Source organism: Cannabis sativa, chromosome 4 (assembly GCF_029168945.1).
Source record: "Cannabis sativa cultivar Pink pepper isolate KNU-18-1 chromosome 4, ASM2916894v1, whole genome shotgun sequence".
In the NCBI taxonomy this organism is placed as follows: domain Eukaryota; kingdom Viridiplantae; phylum Streptophyta; class Magnoliopsida; order Rosales; family Cannabaceae; genus Cannabis; species Cannabis sativa.
In genome coordinates this window covers 6,439,509-6,453,698 of record NC_083604.1, presented here as the reverse complement: position 1 = coordinate 6,453,698, position 14,190 = coordinate 6,439,509, and the positions used below count along the sequence as shown (strand labels likewise).

The 14,190-nt window shown below is 33.4% G+C and overlaps 1 protein-coding gene across 1 annotated transcript; it reads right to left on the bottom strand.

Annotated features, from left to right (window-relative positions):
- Positions 1-9,268: 9,268 nt before the first annotated feature.
- Positions 9,269-13,163, bottom strand: LOC115712555 (glycosyl hydrolase 5 family protein). The gene is made up of 4 exons (XM_030640853.2): positions 12,496-13,163; positions 10,974-11,221; positions 10,357-10,877; positions 9,269-10,122 (listed from the first exon to the last, which is right to left on the bottom strand). The coding sequence occupies exons 1-4, from the start codon at positions 12,910-12,912 to the stop codon at positions 9,611-9,613; spliced, it is 1,698 nt and encodes a 565-aa protein (XP_030496713.2). The 5' UTR covers positions 12,913-13,163; the 3' UTR covers positions 9,269-9,610.
- Positions 13,164-14,190: the final 1,027 nt, after the last annotated feature.

Genomic DNA, 14,190 nt, shown 5'->3' with positions numbered 1-14,190 from the left:
AACTTTGATTAGATATATTAAAATTTACTGTAATATCTATTTAATTCAATATCACCTGTTGATCCTAAATCAAATGATCTTAATCCTGATATGGTTAGATTCGATCTCAAGAGTATTATACATGTTCTTTGATTTGTTAGTTAAGCCTACTTTTGGGTCAGGGTGATACGTACATTTTGGGAACATGATAGTATAATTGAGTGGGAGCGCTAACATAAATATGGAGTCTATAACTTCTATAGGAATTTAGAAGTGAAACGATGATATCCTTTGAGCTTGGCTAAACAGAGATAAATGGTGGAGATCTCATTTCACTTCGCTGAAATATCATTTATACGGAGCTAAGTGTTTTAAAGATAAAATACATTGAAGGTGTAACGGTAATTTAGTTCCTATTCAATGTAGATCATCTATTAGAGGGTCATTGATCAAATTAGGGTTATAACAATGGATAACTAATAGCGTATCTATATCGTGGAACATATAGAGTGTTCTATATGACTGAGAGTGCAATTCCAAGTTCTAAGTGTGGATTCAATAAGGAATTAATAAGTTAGATAATTTACTTGGTAAATTCGGTTTGACTTATTGGAAGCTCGGTTATATAGGCCCATGGTCCCCATACTAGTTGAGACCATACTGCTTGTAAGACTCAGTTAATTAATTTTAATTAATCGATTATAATTCTAAAGCTAGACTATGTCTAGTTTATGAATTTTCACTAAGCAAGGGCAAAATTGTAAAGAAAAGAGATTCTAGGTTTATTTATTAAGGGACATTATATGTCTAAATTAATAAATATGTTAAATGACAATATTATTTTATAATTAATTTTTAGTTATTAAATAATTAGAATTGGCATTTAAATGGTTAAATTGGAAAATTGGCATTTTTGAGAAAATGGGATTGAAAAATGACAAAATGGCAAAATTGCAAAGGGATGCCCATTATCCTTAATATGGCCGGCCACTTTGTATAGTAATTACCATTTATATTTTTTCATTATTTTAATGCCATACAATTCTAACCTAAACTTAGATGGCATTCTATAAATAGAAAGTGATGGCTTCAGGAAACTATGACTTGCATCTTATTTTCTCTCAAAGAAAACCTGATCCCTAACCGCCTCTCTTTTCTTCTCTTCTCTTCAATTTCGAAATAGCCTTGAGTGAATGAGTAGTGCCCACACACATCAAGTGGTATCTCAATCATAGTGTGGAAGACTGTGTAGAATCCAATCAAGAAGGAGAATCAGCATCAAGGAAGGAGAGAAAGAGATCCAGGTTCAGATCTTGGTGATGCTCTGCTACAGAAAGGAATCAAGGGCTAGAGATCTGAACGGAAGGAGTCATTATATTCCGTTGCACCTAATGTAAGGTTTACTAAACTTTATATGTGTTTATTTCATTGTTTTAGAATTCATATTAGGATGTTAATAAAACATACATGGTAGTAAATCTAGATCCTGGTAAAATATTTCCAACAGTTACCTGCTAGGAAAAATGGTAAATCATTTTCTCAAAAACGGCCTGTCATTTTCTGCAGGAAGCAGAACTTTGAGTTTTCCGCAACACCACACCCCTCCAAACCTAATCAAATGGTCTCAAACTTCACAGGGAACTCCATACCATCAATATAACACAACCCAACTAACATAACCTAAAACCAAAACACAATTCAAAACTTACCATTAAAAACTAAGCTTTGAGTTCCAAGAACTCAAGCTTGCTCCACCCATATAACCAGCTACACCAAAAGCTTGGAACCCTCAAAACAGCTCTAATTTTGACCTAGGAACATATTTCAATTCATACTTAATCACACAGAAACAAATCCTCAAAATTCCAACTTTAAAACAAAACTTATCAAAACCACCAATACCACGCACTAATATCGTTGTGATATTTTTGGCCACCAATTAGGTCTCCGTGGTTGTCAGACCTAAAATATTTTATTTTATAAATATAATGTATATTTCTCACATATTCTAATAAAATCTCTGTAATTAACAAATTACGCTTATTTATTTATTTATAGTAAAATTCCCTAATTCCCTCAGAAATTAGATTTAGTAAGTTCATAAATATACCAATTAAACCTTTATCAATCCACATTTTATAAAATATGTCTTAATTATTAATAATTAAATTTTCGAGATATTACACTCAGAGAAGAAGCAAGAGAAAGAGCAGGAGCATCAAAAAGAAGCTTGGAAGCTACTTATTAATGGCTCTTCTACTGATAAATTATCAGGGGCCAGTATCACCTTAATCACTCTCGAAGAGCAATAAAATCCATGCTGCCATCTGCTTTGGGTTCCCTGCCTCAAGTAACGAAGCTGAGTATGATGCATTGATTGCTAGTTTGAAATATCAAGGGAAGTCAAAGTTGGATACGTAGACATCTTCAATGACTCCCAGCTAGTGGTGAACCACGTTCTAGGTGACTATATGGAAAGCGAGGAAAAGATTATGGCTTACCTCAACAAAATACAAGACATACTTGCTCAGTTAGAAGGGTATTCCATCCAACAAATACCGAGGGAAGATGCTACCACTGATGCTTTCGCTGGACTAGTAAGCAGTACCAAGGTAGACAAGGCCAACCTTGTACCCATAGAGTACTTACCTGATCCCAGCATCAACGTGAAAGAAAATGTCCTTCTACTTGACATGAACCCATCATGAATGACCCCCATCGTCGCGTACTTGGAACATGGTAGCCTATATGCCAATAGAAACGAGGCAATAAAAGTGAGAAGAAAATCAGCCTGATACTTAATCATTGATGGTGTCATGTGTCGTAGGGGTTCTTAATGCCCTTCTTAAGGTGCGTACACCAAGCCCAAGCCTAAAGATTGTTAGATGAAGTCCATGAAAGGTTTTGCGAAAATCATGCCAGGGCAAAGTCTTTCCAAAAGGATACTACGGCAACGTTTCTTTGGCCATCCATGATCGAGGACTCCATGGCAAACATCCAAAGGTGTGACAAATGCTAGAAGTCTGCAAAAATACCAAGGGTTGCACACAAGGAAATAACACAGATGCAAAGTTCATGGCCTTTTGCAATATGGGAGATAGACCTAATTGGTCAGTTACTAAAAGGGAAGGGAAGGGTGCAATATGATGTGGTTGCAGTAGATTATTTTACCAAGTGGACGGAAGTCGAGACACTAGTGTAATATCCCAATAAGTCTAATGGTAAATAATAAGGGTTTATATTTATATTATGAGTTAATCAGGTAATAAGTGAGATTATGATCCTACTAATTTATTTCAGCATAAAATTTAAATTTTGCTATAAAAAAGTAAATAATCGTAATTTGTTAATTACGGAGATTTATATAGTATGTGTGAATAAAAATATTTTCAGGTTCAGCGACCTTGGAGATTCAATAAGTGGATATATAAGCGTAATTTGTTAATTACGTGAATTTATTTGAAATACGTGGATATAATATAAGTTATTTGTAAAATAATAATATTTTCAAGTTGATAAGATTATTAGGATAAGTTGATTTTAGAAATATCAGGGTATTTTAGGGTACTCGAAGTTGGCCAAATACCTTAAAAATAGAGATTTCTTAGTGGCTAAAAAATAATAAGATAACTATTAATAATAAAATTTTTATTAATATTATATTATATTTTTATTTTATCATTATTAATATACTATTATTATTATTATTATTATTATTATTATTATTATTATTATTATTATTATTATTATTATTATTATTATTATTATTATTTTATAATATTATTATTATTATTTCTTACTTGTGATGTGGCTTTTCATGTCTGGCGATCTTCTCCTTGGGGTATTTATCCGATTTGTGACACTGGTATCCGGATGTGGGATTGGGTCAAATTCATTTGGGACCTGAAACATAAGGGGACTGATGTGGAGGAGGTTTTCCTGTATGCCTTACTTGTGGTCGACACCATCTGGCGCACTCGAAATGAGAAGGTTCATAATAACCTCACTTTAGATGTGAAGAAGTGTATTGACTCCATTCGATTTTCTTTTGCAGAATTACTGTTAGGCTATTTCTAGCCTATATTTTGGATCACTTTTATGTTCGCTTTTCGATGTTTTAGGATGGAATTATGCTTGTTTTCTATGTTTTCAGGTTTCTCGGAGTAATGGAAGCACTGGGATGCAAAAGTGCAATAAAAGACAAGTGGAGCCAAGAAAAATGCCAAATTCAGGCTCAACGCACTTCTGGCTGCGACGAGATCATCATGGTCGCGGCCATAAAGTCCAAAACAGAAACACGGTTTTTGGAAGCTCCAGTCGCCGCGGCGAGACCACCTGTGGCTGCGGCGAGAGTCTGTACGATCGGGGGTATTGCGTCCATCGAACCCTAAAAATGAGAAATAAATAGAAAACTGCGATTGAAAATTAGGGGAAGCGATTTGGAGACCTAAAATGCAGTGAAGAGCGGCAAGAGGAGCAAAGTGAAGATCCAGAGTCTTTCCACCAACAGTTTCTTTCTCTATTCCTTTTTAATTTCTTTATGTTGAATACTGTTTTAGGAATGGTTATGGATTTGATTATGAACTAAATTTCCCATTTAGTGAGGATGATGAATGTTGTTTAAAGTTTTTGCCTAGTTAATGAATAATTGCCATTCCTCCATTCTTGATTGTGAAATTATCTATATTTGTGTTTAATTCCATGTGTAAGCTTGATCACCTTCTACATGTTCTATGATCTCAATTAAAAATTTGAAAAGTGAGAATTGAGAATGCTAAAATTGGATAATCGATGTTCTATGTGTAACGAGAGTATTCACATGACTTATGTGACAATTAGATTATTGCTTAATGCTGATTTCATGTTAGCTTAATTAAGAGATTAATTAGAGAACATGTCATTTAGAACCTAAAAGATCTGAAAAGAGTTAGGTTAATTTATAATCTGTCATTCACTTCAAGAAAAGGATAGCAATTAGGCATTAATAATTAGGTAAACAAACAACAGGATTCTCCTCCCTATTATCTCATCTTGATTAATATTCACTTGTGTTATTTAAGTTTCTTAAATTACTTTCATTCTTTTTTTAATCATAAAAAGTATTGATTTGCTAAATGGAATCATAAGTATAATTTAGTAGTAATTAATCCAATTTCCTGTGGTTCGACCTCACTTGCATGAGTTTACTACTTGATTGCGTGCACTTGCGTATTATTTAATAATTTTCGTAACAATTACATGCTACTATTTTCCTTTCCCCTGTCCCTTGCCTGAAGGAGTGTTGGTCTTCCCCCCCCCCCCCCCCCTTAGGATTGGATCAAACTGAATCGCGATGTTAAAGTGGGGTTTGATAGCATGTGTACAGCAGTTGTTGCCAGGAACCACTTAAGCGAGGTGGTTCGAGTTCATACGGCTTGTCTTGATTTCTCTGACGCTCTTTGTGGGGAAGCGGCGGCATGTTGTTTGCCTATTTCTGCTGCTTTGGATTTTGATGCCAAGTTTGTCATCGTGGAGAGCGACTCGAGGGTAGTCATTAATGCTCTCAATGGAAGGAGTCTCATTGGGTTATTGGAAACTATGTCTCTTTTTGTAATAGTCACTCTTCTTTATTTTCGAGTTGTATTTTCTCTCATATTAGTAGGACTTGTAATTTTATTGCCCATAATGTGGGGCGTTTACCCACAAGTTAAACTTATTATGTAATGACCGTGATGTCTAACTTCTTCTATTAATGAAATACGTTTTTCTTCAAAAAAAAAATATAAACTGATACATAAGTTTCAGTTCGTACGATATTATATATATATATTAAGTTTAACATATATAACATATATAATAGTAACGAACGAACGAAACCCTCGTTCTCTCTCCTTCATCAAAACTTTTTTCTCCTATATCCATTTTCTTCGATTTTCAACCCAAAACCTAGCGATCTAAGTTCTGGTAGTAGCGCAATAATAGATCCTTGAAAAGAGAAAGCTTAAGGTATAGTTTAATTACGTTTTAAGCTAAAAACGATTGGTTTTATATAGGAATTTTGTGAATTAGAATAGTTATGGAGATTCAGACTTTGCATAATTGTTCTTTGGTACCTATGGGACTAATATCGATGTTTACTTGTTGAATTTGAGATGATTTTGAGTTAGAAATTGAGTTTTAAACTTTTTAAAGCTTAGTCCGAACGTTAATGGCGTTTTTTATTTAAGGGCGCAATGATGATAATATTTATGGTATATATGCGCCCTGTGAAGTTTGGAGTGATTTAGATAAGTTTTGGTAGTGTTTCGGGGAGTGCAAAAATTGTAATTTTCGAGCTTTATAGTTTTTAGAAATTCCTAAAATATCAGAAATCGTATTTTTGTCATAACTTTTGATTCGGATGTCTGTTTCGAACATTCTGTATACCGTTTCGAAGCTTGCAACGAGCTCTACAATATGGTGTATGTTTTAAAGAAAAAAGATAAGTTTTATTTTAGTGTATTTATACCGCAAGGTTTCGTAGAAAACCCTAGATTGTTATGTGAATATTAAGCAGTGTTTTGGGATAAACACTTATTGGTTTATCGTTGTTGTGACATAGGGCCGAGATCATCGGGGATAGTTCTCCACTTGGGTTGGCTGAAATGTATGAACCTGGATTAAAGGTAAGAAAAGTATATTGTACTGCATAATACGTTGTATGTAATACAATTAGTATTGTTATGAATTGATTAATATTGAGATATAGTTAATATTGTTATATATTGAAAAGACTGATTGGTTGAGTATTGATAATGTGATAATATTATGCATGTGATATATTGGCTCACCTGATTAGGTGATGCGATTTTCCTAGCGACGTACTGGGCGTAAGTGATATATGATGAGTACCGAGCGTAGGTACGAGTTCACCTTATTAGGTGATGCAATTTTCCTGGCGACGTACTGGGCGTAAGTACGGGCGTCAGTGATATATGATGAGTACCGAGCGTAGGTACGAGCTCACTTGATTAGGTGATACAATTTTCTTGGCGACGTATTGGGCATAGGTACGGGCGTCAGGGACATATGATAAGTACCGGGCGTAGGTACGGGCTCGTCTGATTAGACGATGCGATATTGGTGCCAGGATATGGCACGGGCTCACCTGATTAGGTGATGCAATTATACGATATATGGGTGCAGGTTTTTGGCACAGGCTCACCTGATTAGGTGATGCAGTTATTTGACATATGGGTGCCAGGCTATGGCACGGGCTTGCCTGCTTAGGCGATGCAATACAGGATTATCAAATTAAAGTATTGACTTTTCTGATTAGGCAACGTGATGTTATGAAGATGGTCACTTTATGAGGTAATATATATATATATTATTTATATGATTAAATGAATATGAATTCTATTATTGGTATAATGGTTTTGTATTACTAAATGTCTGTACACTGATGCTTATTTGTGGCAGATGCCAGTAGTGATATGGATTTCATCTTATGAACAATAGGTGATGGTTTGATTCTTATTGTGTATAAATGATAATATTTGAATAACAAACTATATGATTGTTATTATTACTTTTCTTGCTGAGTCCTTGTGACTCACGGGTGTTATGTGGTGCAGGTAAAGGCAAAGAAAAGCAAGATCAACGATGAGGTGACAATCTTCTCCAGCAATGTACATATTGACCTCACTGGCCTGTATGCCGAGTTGTCAGGAGTTGTTTTGGGCTGGCTGTATTTATTGTGTATTTTGATTTTGTATTTAAATAGTTGTCGCATATATTTCTTTAGCAAAATTTTTTTATAACAGGGATCCCCGGAACATGTTTTTTATGCCGTTATAATGTCCGTTTTTAGTATTTTATTTTAGTTAAGTTTTTAATATTATCACGATTTTTAATAATTAATTATTTTACTAGTATTAAACTAGTTTATAAAATCACACACGTAGTGTCCCTATAGATTAGAGCATTACAACTAGCCACTATAACCTCCAAAAAATGCTTGACTTTGTAGTAAAGAATATCATATGTCAATTTAGCTTGCCCCACACGCTAGTGTCAGACAATGGTACACAATTCGGCAGTGTCATGTTCAAAAACTTCTGCTCAAGACATGGTATCGTGAAAAGCTTCTCATCGGTTGCCCACACTCAATCAAATGGGTAGGTAGAGGCAGTAAACAGGATTTTGAAAGATACATTGAAGAAAAGATTAGAAGAAACAAAGAGGAACGCCAGAGCAACTACCTGAAGTCCTATGGTCATATAGGATAACGGAAAGAATAGCGATCAGTGATACCCCCTTCACCTTTGCATATGGATATGATGTAATAATACCAGTCAAAATAGACCCACACTCTCACCGAAGGATGACATACGACCAAGTCAGCAATCATCAAATATAAACGAGTCCTTGGGCCTATTGGAAGGCAGAAGAGAAGCATCTCGCATTCGCCTAGTTGCTTACCAACGAAAGTTAGCTGAGTACTTTATTTTAAAATTTAAAGAACAAAGCTTCAAAGTAGGGAATATAATCTTAAGAAAGGTGCTCCCTAACACAAAAGACTCTGCAATAGGGGTATTGGGTCCAAACTAGAACGGGCCATACGAAATAACAGAGGTCGTACCCCCAAGCACATACAAGTTGGCGTGCTACGACACTAACATGAATCTCATACTAGTACTCTGATATTGGAATAGACAACACCTTCGTAAATACTATCAGTAACAGTTACTTTTCAACAAAAAGTTGAGCGATTGGTGTACCCAATTGCCAACTTATAATTTTCTTTTAGTTTGCTTATTTTAGAATTTTATTTGGTTATTATTTCTTTTCTTCTACAATTTTCTTAGTGTAAGACGTATTGTCATTATCATGTAATAAGGTACGATTGTCCATTTTATTCATCAATAAAAATTGTAAATTACTTTTCATATAACGACACAACTTATATAATTGTTATTGAATTAACTATTGCATTAGCTGAATTGTCCTCTATGGTGTGTGCTACTTGGAATCATTTCTTAAATTATTTAATCTCCTCTCTCATCAACTCAAATTTTTGGCCTAAATATGCTATCTAGAAATGCAAAGAACAACTCTTTAGTTGGATTTGGTCTTCAATGTCAGAAGCAATACTTTCTATACTTTGCAAATTTCAAAATTAGTAATGTTTATAATTATGAAAAAAATAAATAATATTATCTTGTTTTGATGAGATTGAAATTGTTTAAAAATTAACTCCATGGTGTGAGTTCATGAACAAAGCAAGTAGAGTTTGAATAGATTACAAAAATATTCATTTGGTGTGCAATTGAATTAAAGAAAAATTTATCATTGGGTTACATAACTGATGTGGGATCACAGTTGTATATTGTTAATGATTAATTTAAATAATAATAATAATAAAAGATATCGTATTTAGTAACTTGTTATATAATGAAAGCATAATATTCTACTATTAAAATATAGTGCACCATATTCTGTTTTTTCCCCTCTTTTTCTATCATTGGTACACCATATTATAGTACACATATTCCATCATTTTCTCTATAGACAATGAAATTCTAGGAGTTTTGTTGTGCATAAACTCCCTTACACTAAACAGTATATACTTTTGGTCCATACATATGATTCACTTTTTAGTTTATTTCTCTCACATTGTAATCAAAGATTTCCATTCAGAATCCTCAAACGGCAACTCCATCATTGGATTCATCTTAGTGAAAGATTCAGCTAACCTTGGACTTCTTGTACTGTCAACAAGTTTGAACCATTGGCTTGAAGGGTCACATGAACTATCTCTACTTAAGCATTTACAAGTGTTTGTTACAACTTCATTATTTGCAGAGTCAATATCTAGACAAACAGTGTCACCATTGGCAGTGGTAGAAGAGAGTTGCAACTTAGAATCTGATATAGTTTCCCACTTGGAATCAGAATCAGTGCACTTTATGCTAAGTCGTGCTGGTTTTCCTATATCAAATGCTTGTAAGCAGAAATATGTTCCTTTAATTGTTAATTTCTTCTGAGGTGAATAATACCAACCATCCGAGCTAGAACAAGGACCTAATGTCAATGGTTCAAATACAGATTTTCTTACCACACAAAGGCCTGTTGATGGGTGGAAAATGTTCTTGTGTATTCGAGTTTCTGATAGACCCGGCCCTTCGAAATTCAAACAACCAAAACATGTTAGTAATTTATAATGAAGCCTAATAGAAGTTCTATAAATTGTACTCCCAATTATTAGTGATATTAAATATTTTCGAAGTTGAGGATGAATATTTAATATCTAATTCAGAGGGCATGATTTTTTTAGGGAGCAAAATTCATATCTATTCTAATTTGAGCTATATATGTATTCATTGTAACAAAAAGTTGTAGATTTTATTAACATACCTTGGAAAGGGTATTGAATAGCAGAGATCTTTTGTAAAAGACTTGAATTTCGAATTTCATCCCAATCCCAGTTCATGATTCCATAATACTCGTTCATCCCAATAACACCTTGTCTATAGTAGTAGCTACCAACTAATGTCCACAAAGCCCAATCCAAATCTAATTCAGCTGCTAAAGCTAAGAAGCAATTCAAGTACCTGTTGTCATTCACATTAGTCCCTCTTTGGTCCACTCCAAACTCACTCAAAAACAGAGGAAATCCTTTCTCTAACAAGAACCCTGATTGTCTCATAATGTTATTCACCACTGTACCACACACTTGGTTGGGGTTCCCACTTTCCCATGCCCTGCCATCTGTGAATGCATACCAATGACTTTCAAAAACCAGTTTCCCAGAAAATGTGAGGCTGAGAGGGCGATTTCGCAAGAATGAAAACTCTTTATCATAATTCAAACCAGACAAAATCACAAGAACATCTGGGTTTGCAGAGTGAACTGCCTCTGCTCCTCTTTGCATGTACCTATGATACATAACATAAAATAAAATGATCAAATAAAAACATTTGTAGGTAGAATTTTCATTCACATTATTACTAGAGATTTTCTTTGATACGTACTTGTACCAATCGTTTACATTCTGCTTGGGGCCACGAAGCTCGTTCCTCAAACTCATGCCAACGACATTTTGGACACCTTTGAACAATGTGGCCATTCGAGTAAGACCCTTAATCCAGAGGTCAGGGTCGAAGTACTTGTCCCCAAAGAAGCCATTTTCGTCGTAACTGCTGCAACACCATGTGGGCTTGGTAATGTGGTTATCTAAGATGACCATCACGTTCTTGTCTCCAAGTCCAGATACCACTGCCTTTATATTATTTTTTTCAGAAGAAAAAAAATCACCAGCTTAAAATAAAATGGGCAACATACAATACATGTATACATTAATTAATTAGGCAACTAACTATTTGGATTTGCTACTTTGTATTTTAACTAAATACTAAATTTAACTATTTTTTTATGTATAAATTTTTTTGCTAACTAAAGAATTTTATTTATAAAATTGATTAACTTTAATTTTATTTATTGAAAAGAAATCAATAATATATTTTTACATTTGTTTTACAATAATATATTTCCACCTTTGAACTATTATAATTAATAGAATTTTGACTATATTTCATTTCATTTTATCTTTTGAAATTAAAAATAATTTTATATGTTTAACTTCTATTAAAACATATGATTTATCTTTTGAAATTTTGCTATTAAAATATTTAATTATATTTAGTAGAAATTAAAATAAGAGCAAAATAAAAAGGTTGATCAAAATTAGGTGCATATATAGTTACTTTTGATATATTTTGTTAATTTGTAAAATATTTATATGAGTGCTACCGTTAATCTCTTAATACAATTTTTTAGTCAATCTCTACATTCAAAAACACATGTTGAAATATTTTTTTTCATTTTTTTTTTTCACGGTGGTGTTCGTTATGCTTAAATATCATCTCTGTAAATTTTTGAAAAATTTTAAATAGTTTACACTACCGAAAATAGGTTTGAAGTTTTTTGAACACTCGTGGTAAACTGGAATATCAGGAACTCTGTTTTCGACACTGTAAACTATTCAGAATTTTTCAAAAATTTACAGGATGATATAAGAAAAATTTTTAAAAATATTTCGACATTTTGAACGTAAAAATTGACTAAAAAGTTGTAATAAAAGGTTCTAATTAACAGTATATATTATTTTACTGCTCAATTTGCTCTCTCAGGAAAACATGAAAATAATATGGTATTTCAAGACATTGTAGAGACAAATTACACACGTAACATATCTAGTTTGTTACGCAACCAATGATGATACATATATATCATTATTAATTTAATTATACAATAATGAGAAGAGTGAACGTAGCAGTAGATAGACTTTAAAGTAAAATAAATTTTGGAAACAAAAAAGAAGGAAAAGATGGTAACATAACAGTTGCAACAAGTATTATTATAGTATCAAAAAGTCTCTGTTCCTATCCCAATCAATGGACGCACTTAACCAGTTTCACAAAACGACAATGAATTATATAAAACGACAATAGTTTTTAAAAAGAAAAAGAATAAGTTAGTTGACACGTGACAAACCTGGTAGGCTTGTATGAGAGGAAGGTCGATAATGGAAGGATTAGTGGCCTGAACACCAGCCACGGCTTGGGTGAGACCCAGGCTTTCGAAGGAGTCTCGAACGGTGAGAGAGGCGAGGGAGTCATTGGTGGCTAAGTAGAGTGGCCAAGTGAGGCGGACGCAATTAAAACCCATCGAAGAGATTTGGTCTGCGATGGCATCGATGGGCTTTTTGCTGAGACCTTCGGCCACTACCGCCTCTAGATGAGAAACCCAATTCACGCACGCAAGTTTCACTCTGTGCCCGTTCTCGTCCACAATCCATCTCGAATTCGTGCTCAGCGGCTCACCAGTCGCAACCCCAATTTGGGAAATGATTAGTAATATTGTAATGAGGGATAAAGTTAAGAGAAAGGGAAGAAGAGAGGACCTTCTCATTTTTTTTTTCTTCTTGGAGGTGAATTAAGTAGTTTGAGAATTCAAGGCAGTGGTAGTTATCCTATATATAGAATTAAAAATATTTTATGTGGCTTTATCACTTAAAATTATTAAAATTAATATGGATTTTGTTTTTAGTTTCATGTAGCAATAAACTAATAATTAAAAGTTGGTTTAATCATTAGGAATTTGAGTATTTCGATGTTTTAACATTGAAATTTTGTGGAAAAATAAATCATCAAATTGACTAAGCATCAGGAGTTATTACTTTCCCCATAATTAATAGTGAATTGTTATTAGACACCTCTAACACTTTTAATCATGTCGTCTTCTGATTAGCTAGAGATACTATTATTACATGGGTAAAGACTATTTTGGGTCCTGTGTTTTGTAAAAGTTACCGACTGGACCTTGGGTTTTGTAAAAGTTACCGATTGGACCCTCTGTTTTGTTAAATAACAAAATGGTAAAAAAAATAGGATCCTGAACTGATTTTTTATCAAAATAAAATTTAATAATAATTCGATCTAAAAGTGTTATGACAAAATTGTTTACATATTCTATATATGTTCGTATTTTTAAGTTAGTTATATTAAAAAAAAAAAGTTCTCAAAAATTAAGTTAAGGGTCTTATTTATACCATTTTAGAAAATACAGGGTCCATTTTGTCATTTAACAAAACTGAAAGTCTAATTGGTAACTTTTGTAAAACACATGGTCTAAAATAGTATTTACCCTTATTACATTAAACTATAAAGAACCCGATACTGAATTGAACCAATAACAATATTAACACATAAAAAAAAGATGTTAAACACCGTTAGTGCTTTTACCATATCTCTAATTCATATTAATGTGGCGTGTACTAATCACTGCATGTTTCTCATCAAAGGTAAGGCAAAAGGAAATGAGGTTTAGCCGTTTTATTTGTTGATCCTTAAAAGAAAATGAAACCAAAATATTAAAGTATTTGTCAATTGAAATTTTAGTATATAATTTTGCTGACCATTGCCATAATGCCATTGATGTTGGTAACACGCTAAGTAACTAAAACAATAGTGGTCACTCATGCAATCCAAGATTGGAAGGTTCAAAAATCGGCTATAGCCTATATCGTACTTCTCGAGAAAGAGTTGTCTTAGCTACGACTTTTGGGGTGCTTAGGCATACTTGCAAGGCATGTTATGTTAATCTATTGCTTTTGTGTCTGTCTTTGTTTATGAACGTATCCTTATCTTAAGAATTTTGGGGAGAATTTTATTTGCAAACTTAGAACAG